The sequence below is a fragment of the Tetrao urogallus genome (genome assembly GCF_951394365.1).
Source record: "Tetrao urogallus genome assembly, chromosome: 9".
In the NCBI taxonomy this organism is placed as follows: domain Eukaryota; kingdom Metazoa; phylum Chordata; class Aves; order Galliformes; family Phasianidae; genus Tetrao; species Tetrao urogallus.
Window position 1 is genome coordinate 2,527,305 of NC_136822.1, and position 11,968 is coordinate 2,539,272.

Below are 11,968 nucleotides of genomic sequence, written 5' to 3' on the forward strand. Positions count from 1 at the left end.
AAGGGAGAGAGAACCACAGCAGCAATGCAAGTTGCACATTTCAGTCACACAGCAAAAAGAACAGCAGCGCTGCTCAAACACAACAGAAACATAAAGCACAGGTAAGTCTCCTCTCACAGATGCACACACACTTCTTTCATTCCAGTAAGCCCACAGAACCTGATAAATAAAAGAACGATAAATAAAAAGGAAGCGAGACAGAATCAGGAGACAACCTCAACAATTGGATAGACGTGCCTTTGAGAAACAACAAGAGGACATCCAACAACCTACAGATACATAAGAGTTGTAGAACCAAGGAGGGAACACAATTAAGGAACGACAACAAATGAGAGCACTGATCAAGTCTAAGTACAACTCCCATCCAGCACTGCAAGCACATATGGAAGCAACGTCTTGAAGACGCTACTGAAAATTTCACCTGTTAAAAATTAAATGATAGGAACACAACAGAACACTCATTTGAGCATCTATAAAGAAAGAATAACTGATTACTCTTGATATTTTTAAGCTATTAGCTTCCAGTATTCTAGACACAACCCATCACGCTCACATATGAACAGACAGAGTAACATTCACATCAGCACACATACTGACAGGGAACCACTAAAAGGAGTTCAGGATTTAACAGTGGTTTGAACCCAGTGATAGTGCTCGAGGACTCTTCTCCATTCACTCACAAATACTCAAAGTCAGCCAGGCCAAGATACCAACTGTAGCAATGCACTAAAAATTTCTCCCAAAACAAACTGAATTTAATCTTTCACCATCTCCTTGTGCTTCTTCTTGCCACAATAACAGATAAAAAAATGACTCTTTGGAACACGGAATGCCACCTATAATCTTAATGTTTTAACTACATTCATGGATTCTTTTCTCCCTCCCATAGATCCGTTTCATACTCTTAAAATCATGTTTAACAGTTCTGAATGAATTCCCTGTCCCTACTTGAAGCTACCTTTCTTTTTGCTTTCCATACCCAAAGATACAAAAGAGGCACCCGACATGCATGAGGAGAGCATGCAGAACTATCCCTGAGAATCCAGTCTTCATCCTTTGAAGCCTTTCCTGTAAGACCTTGTTAAAGTCCTAAGTGAGAACAAACTGATAGGGAGAAACTATTACTGAGCTTTGTCTAATATCAGTTGGAAGTTTTAACCTGGATGAGCTGCACTGCAGGACACCCCACTAACAGCTCACCTCGACCTCTGGAGGAACTTCGACCTCGAGGAGCCCCTACCACCGTTCCTCCTCCACGTCCCGTCAACCGCAGGACAGCAGCACTGTTTACAGACATGGAGAAATTTCTCTGTCAAGAAGAAGAGAGGCAAGGTGAGATTCCATTACAAACACTTCCCGTTTCACAAACACAGCCCAATACCAGTTCTGCTTTCCTTGTGTTCATCTCAAACTCTACAACAGACTAACACTGACGAGTAAAAGAAACAGTAACAGCTGAAGTGGTCCATAAGAGCATCTTTACCAATATTATTGCTCCAAGGTTACTTACCTGACACTTCCATGCTCTAAAGGTACCAAGTGAGCATCTACTTCTTTATTGGATCATCAGGCTAATTAGAACACCAGCAGCTTTAAACACTGCCATTTGGTTGCAAAAAGTGATTGATATTTGACAGCATTGGTTAGGAACAATTCTAAACCCATTTCTTATAAAGCAATAACATGCAAAGAGAAACAAGATCCGAATACGATTGTGTGCACTGCTTCTATTTACCTTTGAAGACAGAAGTACTTTTTTCTCAAAATGTATCACAGTAATAACAATAGTAGGGGAAAACTACATGTGTTAAAAGGTCTCTGAAATGTCAGTGATACTTCTTCTCAGGAAGACAAGGAACATGGATACGATTTGAGTAAGTAATGGCTGAAGAAAAAGCCACTTCAACAGAGTACGGATAATTTTAACTCCCTCCCCATCCTCAGAGTACAGATAGCTTGGGGGAAAAAAAATTGTGCCAGAAAACAAGATCAAGAAATATTAACAAGCAAACCTGAATTCACATGCTTTCCAAATGCAAGCTTTAACTAACATACAGAGGACTCAACAACTGCCCTTGGCTTCTTGACAGACCTCAAAAGAGGCAAATTGCTTACACAAATTCCAATTACTACACATTTGAAGATCTTCAAAGAAGAAAGAGACATGAAATTAAATGTGAAATCTGTATGGCTAACATCAAAACCAGCAGGAATCTGAAGGAATTTTTAGCCTACTTCAGAATCAGATCTAATTACCTGGAATGTTCTTTCTATGAAAGAGATCTTCCTTCCAGAGATAAACGGTAACTAAGCAGATCTGACAAAGAAAGTCCAGTAGCAAACCCAGAGCTCAAATGCACTGCAGAACAGCAGGGTAAGCTGCCAGTAAACGTGATTTGATTTTCCTAGCTCAAAACTGATAACAATCACTTCAACATCAAGCCAGAATGAATCACCTCAATTTGCCCCTAAGGAAATCACTACCTTTCCTGCTGTGAACACTTCTGAGGGTGTTTTCTTTTAAGCAGTTGATTTTTTTTTTTCCCCCACTGTTGGTTTGGTTTTGTTTTTAAAACTGACAAACTCTTCTCTACAATACTGCAGGTTAAGTTACTACCAGCTACACCTGCCAAATATGGGCTTTGTTTGATGAGAAGACATCCCATCCTACAAAGCACATGGAACAGATGAACAAAATAGCTGTGCTCAAAGCAGGAGAACAGGAAACACCATTCTGAAAAGTCTACAACAGCTGGTCAACTACTCCACTTGACAGCTGATAACGAAGATAAGGAAACAAAGTACTACTATCACTTCATTTTTTTAATTAAAAGACAAAAACACAGATCAAGAGCCTACTTAAACTGGCACTTCTACAGATCACTGTCATTTCTTCCAAAAAAACAAAAATGAAGAATTCCAATTTTGTTTTAGAGTCACTTTTAAATCAGAGGATCAGAGAATCACAGAATGGCCATGGTTGGAAGGGACCTCAAGGATCATGAAGCTCCAAGCCCCTGCCACATGCAGGGCCACCAACCTCCATATTTCATACTAGACCAGGCTGCCCAGGGCCCCATCCACCCTGGCCTTGAACACCTTCAGGGACATCATTACCTACAATCTCTGCCATAAACTGTCTTACAGGAACTGATTTCATTTTATTCACCCATTATCTTTAAACATCTTTTTTTTCTTTATTACTTGAAAACCTGGATGCCAATAAAAACACAGATCATCATGGATGTTTTAGACACAGTCTTCTGTCTTTCTTTCAGACCTCCAGGAGTTCTGACAAGTGCTGCAGCTGTAGAAGTTTCTACTCATCTAAAGCACACATTAGTTCACATCCAGTATTTTACTACAAAAAAAACTAAGCTGCTAATCAGATTCACTGCTCTGTGTAAGAGATTCCTTTTTGATGCCTTACCTCTCCACTTAGAACATGATGAATGAAACTTCTTCTAAAAAAAAAAAAATCAGTATTTAACTCACTTGCCTGCCTAAATGCTGAACAAATTCTCCCCATTTCTTTAAGTGCCTGTGGCTTGCTGTGGTGAAGACACAATATTCACAACACACCTAATGATAACAATCAACACAGAAAGATGACGAAAGGTAACAAAAGCAAAGTCAAAAAAGCAAAAAGCCTTCCTGCTGCTGAGTACATTACCTCAGTGTCCATCCCTGACGCTGCACACCGCAGTGCAAAGCCACCTAAGAGGTCTCAATTCATTCTTACCTAGTAAGTGGAGGATTAAACCAATAAACAAAAAAACAGAAGCATAACTGTGAATACACACACACACACCAAAAAATATATTTATTAAGATCCTGAGACTCCCTCCCTTACTCCACAAGCAGATTTTCAGATTAAGACAACTGAATTCCTTCCTAAACCAAACATGAACAAGGAGAACAAACCAAAGGATCAAGCTGCAGTTCTGCCAGTGGTGACCTTGCAAACCTCTGCAAAAGCAACCTGCAGAAGCCCTCTCTTCAAAAGGCAGGTTCCTTGAAAACAGATCTTCTACCAATCTATAACCTCATGCAATAAAACTTACTGTAAGTTCAATCAGTTGAATTCTATGTTAGTTTATGGTGTTCTACATAATGTATAAAAAGAACATCCTTAACAGAGGGTACTGCAGCCCCAAGTATATGACCACAGTTAAATTTAATAGCATAAACAAACACAACCTTGAATTCATACCACTGGCATGATTTACCATTTGCCTCTAGCTACCATATCTAAATCTACTAGAGAAGTGTCATGCAAGTTCTTCCTAGGCATGCTATATATACAACATACAATACTGTCAGGAGCACAACCCCCAGGCTGCAAGCAAGAGCTGCTGCAAATCCATAGCTAGACTGGTTCAGTTTCTACTGAATGCAGCTGTGCTCAAGTTTGTGTTCTGCTCACTCTGTCCTCTATAGGACTCTAAAAATCACTGTCCTTCAAGTTCTGATAAAGCTATATTGCCTTCAATATTCATGAAGGAAGAATCAAGCTGTTTTAAACTCTCCAGTCTTACTTGAAGGAGTCTTCCTGTACCATGACTATCAGCAAATCCATTCATATTCACCTCAAGATCGCTTACAAACACACACCACAGATTCTCAGTGATAAGCAATGGAGTACAAACACCAGGAATTTCTGCTAGCCTACGTAACATTGTTTGCTTAGCATCTCAAACAAATCAGTCACAAAGGGGAAAAAAATCCAGAATCACTCCAGAAAATAGATAGTTTGCATCCTCTGCATCCTCAGAAAGCATTAAAAAAAGATTTAAAATAGATACATGGATCTCTTCTCAGAGACAGATTAACACTTCTATGGAGAATGCAGAGCACCAGTAAGGCCACCATGAGGATCACTGTAAAATTAAACATGAGAATAGGCAGAAGAAAACAGAGGCACTGCACACCAACTCCTCAGAAACCATCAAGACTGATGAAACACAGCGCTACCACAGAGCTCCACCTAAAGGAGGCCTACGAAAAAGCCAAAGAGACTCTTGCAGGGGGTACCACAATAGGAGCTAATGAAAGCTAATGGCTTCCAGCTGTAAGCTCAGCAGCACTTGTCATCTTCACCTGCGCTACAGACTGCTCAGCACATCGTCAATAACACAGCCTTACACTGCTATTATTCCTCCTGGATAAGATTGTGACAGCACGAGTCGACGCTCCCTTTGACTATAAAAGGCTGTAGTTCACTGTCTAAATGACTCCATTGTTTATCAGAACAAAAAATGTGCCCAAAAGTTTATTTAACACCAAGGTTCAAAGTTCTGGTGTGCTACTGTGCGCCCTACTGACTGATTCCTGGGCTCACTGACCAAATCCCTCCTGGTTCTACTGGAGAATGGAAGCTGGCCTAAAGTTTCCCATAAAAGCAAATCCTCGATCTCAGCCGTCCTTTAAGACAACAACTCTGATAAGAAGTGCCTACAACACATTTGCAAAAACATAAATACGGCTGCTGATTAAAAGCTAAATTACCAGCACACCATGTCAGAGGACAGCATACTAAAAAAAAAAATATAAACCAACACTGAAGAGGAAGGAACTTCAGGAAAGATGAAAAGGATATGTCAGAATCCCAAGACACAAAGATGATGGGAAGGAAAAAAATTAATACAAGGCAGCACAGGACAAAAGAATGAGGATGCTCTAAAATCCTAAATATAATCACTTCCCAACTCCTGCCAGAGAAACAAGCTACACTGATCAGCAAAACCACCTGGGTTTCTGCTATTAGAAAACAACAACCACAAGCCATGGCATTGTGAAGAAAAGTGCAAAGGAATAACATATCAGAGAGCAACTGCATTGTGAGAAGCTCTGAAAAATCATAAAGAGAAAAAAGCTCAGAGTCAGAAATCTGAGGCACTGAGGCAGAGCATGGCAGACAGCTCCCCCTGCTAGGAGCTAGCTTGAAAGTAAGGAATTTCAAACTGCACAGAGCAGTAAACCTTGAAATAGAACCTTGTGCACTACCTGTTCTGACCCTTACATTTTTCACTTATAACTACAGAAAGCAAACAAGAAAATAATCAAGCAGCTGCTTACATATGAACTAGTTCACATTTCTTTGGTATTTTTAGCACTCTTAATAGGCAAAAGACTTCAACACTTCTCCAAAGCCCACAGACTAGTTTCCAGAACTTAGATACTTTAGAGAAGGTGGCCCAAAATTGCAGAAAGTTTCACTTGCTTGAAAATGTTGTGTACTTAAAAAAAAAAAAAAGTACTGCTCAGAAGATGATCCTGGATTAATACATTGTTCTGCCAATGGCAGAGCAGCATACAGAAAATATCTGTCCAAACTTAAGATAATCCATGAGTACAAATATAATTCTAGCATGTTTTCAGAATCCCCCTGCCTTAAGTCTACCAATTTCAGATATGGGGTCTTAACAAATGTTATGGTTTTAACACAGGCACACTCTTTATTTTCCTTTTGCCCTAATAGCAGCCCACATTCGTATTCATTTTAAAGAATCCTATCTTTCTGAATGGATACAAACCTGTTCTTCTTCTGTAAAAGGTACAAGTGCCAGTGGTGGCAGGGGCTCCTCTTGTAAAATAGGCAGAAACTCCTTATCCAGAAGGTCTGAAGGTATCTGTATGAAAGTAAACAATTACTTGATATGCCCTGTAATAATTACAGTTCAGTGATAAAGTAACACGCACCCATTCACACCACATTTTTTACCCTGTCAACTCTCACCACCCAGTACAGCACCACTTCCAATAACATAACTGGAGTGGGTGCAACTCCACTAAGAATTTACTTCTCCAGAAAAAGTCTTCTAGACAAAATATCTGACACATTTACCACCCACAACTAAACTGTGTAAAGCATCTTATGCACCAATGCTCCAAATTGCACGCAAGTCCAACGCAAATCTGAACAAGGTGAAATTTCAAATGGCAAACAATTCTTTTTTAAGTGCAGTGCAAATTTGTACATGGATTTTTATTTAGTATACTAGCAGAATTCACATACATTGTCTCTGAGGTTGTATTTGATTTTAAAATCAAGATTTCCAACTTACAATCAGCAAAGAGAAGAAAAAAGTAAAATAAAATTAAGCAATGAACACTAATCATGATTTAAATACAAATGAATTTGAACACAACTTTTAATGGCATGTCCATCAAAAGATGCGTCCTTGAGCATGTGGACAAGCTGCATTACTGCCAAGTGAGTTCTGATGATGCCAACAGAGAACACTGCTCCAAGAATACCTAGCTTAAAACAGAAGAGAGAGAGAATTCTGACAAGTTGAAGTGTGCCCTCCATGAGAACCTGAGGGAACAATACAGAGCTGCAACAGGGGAGGCACAGGCTGGATCTCCAGAAAAGGCCCTCTGAGAGGGTGAACAGGCACCAGAACAGCCTCCCCAGGGAAGCGGCCATGGCTTGCTGGAGTTCAAGAAATGTCACAGAATGGCTTAGGTTGTTGGAAAGGACCTTAAAGATCACCCAATTACAATCCCCCTGCTGTGGGCAGGGTGGCCATCCTCTAGATCACACTGCCCAGGGCCCCATCCAAGTATCTCCACTCAAGGATGGAGCAGTCACAACTTCAATGGAAAACACCCTCAGTCACAGCATCTGATTTTTGGATGGTTTTTGTGTGGTGTCAGGAGTTGGGACACTGAGTGCCCTTGAATCTGTGCATAAGCAATGCAAAGCTCCCAGCACTGTACAAGAACACCAGTACATTCACAGAAGAGGTGTGCATAAACCTCTACTAACAAAGCTAACCTGCAAACTGTTCTTGCTGTCCCTCCATGACTCACAGGTAAGGTTCCTGGAGGGATTCAGACTCTCAGGTCACTGTGTGCCTGCTGCACAATACACTAATCTTCATTTATCCCATGTTTACAAACACAGCAGCAATGACTCCTTTACCTGAAATACCCTCAGAAATATGATATCTCTACCAATGAGAACCTTCACTTGTAATTCAAGTAGGTGAAAGTTAGTTTTCTTTTTTTCCCCACGTTGTTGTACAACATGTATTTGTGAACTTCACTCCCAGAGAAATGATGAGGAATGCTGACTGGGCCGGTTACCTGCTAAACTTAACCGTGTTCAGTGAAAATAAACAGGGGGCTCTCACTTTTTTTTTTTTTTTTTTAAGTGGTGTGTTAGTGCAACTGATTAACAGAATTTCAAGTTGAATCAATGAATTGTTTTAATTATATTAAATAAAATGCTACCAAGGCAAGAAAATCTGCTTGGTTGCAAAGGGACTTTAACCCTCAGTCACTTGTTGCAATAGATTTGATTAAGACAATGTAGGTGGGGTGTTTTGACCTAAGGAGTTCGGGAGTCTCCCCTTCAGAAGACAAAAAGAACAATTAACGCATTAGGAACGGGATCAAATGAGCAATAGACCTCTCCAGTTCTCTGCCAAGGGATATGAATTTGTGCCCATAGCCATATAATACAAATAACTATCTCTAATCACAAGATTGTGCACACGCCAGGCCTTCTTCCTCTTCCTGCTTACCTTATTATCCTTTACAAAAAGTGCCAACATTTCTTCTCTCCCATAGCGATAGTCTGCTAGTTTGTACTTTGGCAAAGCTGGAGACAGAGGAGGGGATGTCACACTCCCGCCACTGGACAAAGCTCGCAGCCTAGGGAAAAAAAGGCAGAGGAAGCTCTGAAAGCTGATTTCAGGAGAATGCTTCTTCCTCTCTGCTGTAACCTCTCCTCACATTTAGACATTGGACACAAAATAAATCCAGTCCTAAAAGCAAAGCCCTTTACGCAGTCTAACTGCAAAACACAAACTTGATGCTTCAAGAAGAATGAAATAGCTTTCCTCGCTTTTCCGGTAGCCACAAGTAAAAAAGAAAATAAAGCATGTTTCATATGCACACAAACAGCTCCATGAGCACTTCAGTCCCCTGAAGAACTCAATGCTGACTACACAGTGAAGCAGCTTCACCTCTGAACTACTTACACTAGGTCAACAAAATTCAATTATATATGTATCTGCCTTCCATACATAAGATTGAGAACAGGTATTTTTTGTTCAAAGTCAAAATTCTTACCATGCAAACATTAATCTACTCTAAGGAAAAAGAGTGAAACATTCAACAAAGTTTAACAAACAACAGATTTTACAGTGAAGTTTCTTCCTCTATCATTGAAATCTCTGAAAGCCAACACTCCAGATTCGTTTCGCAGGAATTAAAATGAGTGTCGTTTTTCACCATGCATGCCACACTTCATTATTTCTGTACACAAGCTGTACAAAACAGCCACACTTTCAAAAACATTTCAAGCTAACTCACAACACCACGTACACTCACCAGTGAATTTGTCCTATCTTACACAGGCAAGCTACTCAGCATTATGTAGACAGGATCTGATTGTTATACAACATTACACCCAATCCATCGATGACTGGATGTATGCCTGGCCAGAATGAGACTAATTAATCGATGGATTGGATATAACGTCTCATTCTGCCCAGCCATTTCCTCAGCTAGCCAACCACCCCACACTTTCCAATCTGAGGAACGTTTCACAAACAGTGCAAGACAAAAGAAGCAGACCATTCTGTGCAGTCTCCTCTGATGTGCACCTTAATCAAGTATAACACTAGAAACTATTTTCAACAGTTTCAAAATTGTCAGAAAGGCAGGCAGGCTAATCTAACATACTGATCCAACACTTATTTTCCACCTAAGTAAGGAAGCATGTTCTGTGGGTTATTTTTTAAACTGCATAGAATTTTTAAGTCACAGAATGGCCTGGGTTGCAAAGGAGCACAGCGCTCATCCAGTTCCAACCCCCTGCTGTGTGCAGGTCGCCAACCAGCAGCCCAGGCTGCCCAGAGCCACATCCAGCCTGGCCTTGGATGCCTGCAGGGATGGGGCATCCACAGCCTCCTCGGGCAGCCTGTTCCAGCCTCTGTGTGGAAAAAAAAAAAGTCCAACTGCTGTTTCTTTTTTTAGTTTGGTGCCACCCAGTGGCAATTTCTTTACACACCACATCCAAATGAAAGATGTCTGGAGGGGCATTAATCAGAGGATTAGATGGCTCAGTGTAACCTCCAATGCCAATCCAGATTAAACGTGACCCAGAGAGTTACTACTAAGAAGTGATACAATACCATAGGGGACACCCTGGAGTATACTGCAGCACAAGATAGTAATTAAAAATCTTAAAGAGTTTTATTCCATTATTCCTAACTTATATGGAAAATAACATTTGGGGTTTGTTTTTAAATGAGTTCTCTCTCCATCCCCACCCCCTTCTTTTTTCCCCATATAGCCACAGCTTTCTTCCATCAATGAATCTCATAATGTCTGTCTGCTACACTTCAGCATAAGATCTGCCCAGTGGGTATATTTATAGATAAAGTCATTCTTAGCATTCTTTTAATCTAACTAAATAGACCGAGTTTCTCCTTGCCTTTGGGGCAATTGTGTCTTTCTTTAATACCCCATAATTTCTGTAGATTATGCATATAATGTAAATGCAATACTCCAGCAATAGTCCTACCATGTGCTATGCAGCAATTGTATTTTCTGTAATCATTCCACACTCATTTATACATGTAAGGATCCTATTACTCTTTAGAAATCATACCAGCTGAAGTCTTGTTTGCAGTTGCAGCCAATAATTATTTAAAAAACTGGAGCAAATACTGAAACATAATCACACTTGTGCAGTCAGTTGTGGGCCAGGACAACGCATGCCAGACAAACATCAGTACAATTACACAGTGTCACAGATTCATTTCCCTTTAAGCAGCTGACTACCTGTGGCACTTTTCTGTATGGAAATGCAGGAAGTGATGAGATGACAAGGCACGCTTGTTTCATGTGTATTCACACTGGGAAAAGAATGCTTGCTTATGTACAGAGTTCATTCCATGAAGGACAGCGTAAGAATGTCCTTATTAGTACGTAGCACATGGAAGAACAAACAAGAAAGCTGTCCACCACACTTTGTGTATTCCTCTGAGATCACTAGCATTACTCCTCTCTTAGTACTCGGCAGCAATGTGAATGGTGTGCACTACTGTCACATGCAACACTTCACAGACTGTACCATTTCAAAGAAAAATGAAGGCTAGCTTTATAACACTGCTTTCAGTCACCGGCCGAAACTGCAGCAAAGCAGTAGGGAACTACAACAGCATGATGTGCCTTTCAGTCTCAGAACCTACTTAGTTCCAACAGACAAAAGTCACAGTGCTTTTTAAAATGACAAACAACTCACCATTCAGGCCCAAAGTTCAGTGTCTGGGTTTCTGCTGCCATTGTTTCTTGTTCTATTATTTTTTAAAAAAGCTTGAACCTGAAAAATAAGAAGTGTTACCATGAGAACAGCTGGATTGATACAGTCCTCCAGAAGTCTCCTCCCAAACAAGAGCACATCTGGTCATGCAAAGAACAGCAGAAAATGACTACTGGATTTTTTTAATATTATTTTTACAGTACCCATTCCAGCTCCCTAACACAGAATAATTTACTAGAATTGATGCAGTTGCTTCTATAGCATCCTCCAGTCCAAATGCCTCTTAGCAGCTCCAACAGGACACTGGATCAGTGGTGTGTGAGGACACTGTTTGCACAAGCAGCCTCTTGGCAAATCAGTGATTACCACAAGGCAGCCAAACATGGAGAATTGGGCGCATAATCCTCTCCTGTGAGAACAGTAATGCTTAATTAACAGAACTGTAGCTTCCTGACAATAATAAGATTTAGAAACAATCACTAGATTTACAGCAAGACAGATTGCCAGTTGAGTGTCCGAGTATTCGAGCTACTTCCACTGCTCACTCTTAAATAATAAGCTTCCTTACAAATGGGTATAAGCCAATGCTTGACGTTCTCCTAAGTCTGCAAGGAGATGCTAGGATTTCTCTCATCCTTAGCTTTATTAAGCAAAAAGGTGCACAACTTCAGACATTGCTTACTC

General features: G+C 40.4%; 1 protein-coding gene across 1 annotated transcript in view; it reads right to left on the minus strand.

The window, feature by feature from the left end:
* Positions 1–11,307, minus strand: part of GIGYF2 (GRB10 interacting GYF protein 2) — a gene marked incomplete at both ends in the record, with an annotated part of 59,853 nt that extends 48,546 nt beyond the window's left edge. Inside the window, 4 exons of the mRNA XM_079539556.1 lie at positions 1,201–1,309; positions 6,537–6,632; positions 8,535–8,664; positions 11,267–11,307. Coding sequence (XP_079395682.1) covers positions 1,201–1,309; positions 6,537–6,632; positions 8,535–8,664; positions 11,267–11,307 — 376 coding nt within the window. The remainder of the gene's footprint in view (positions 1–1,200; positions 1,310–6,536; positions 6,633–8,534; positions 8,665–11,266) is intronic.
* Between the last annotated feature and the right edge of the window lie 661 nt (positions 11,308–11,968).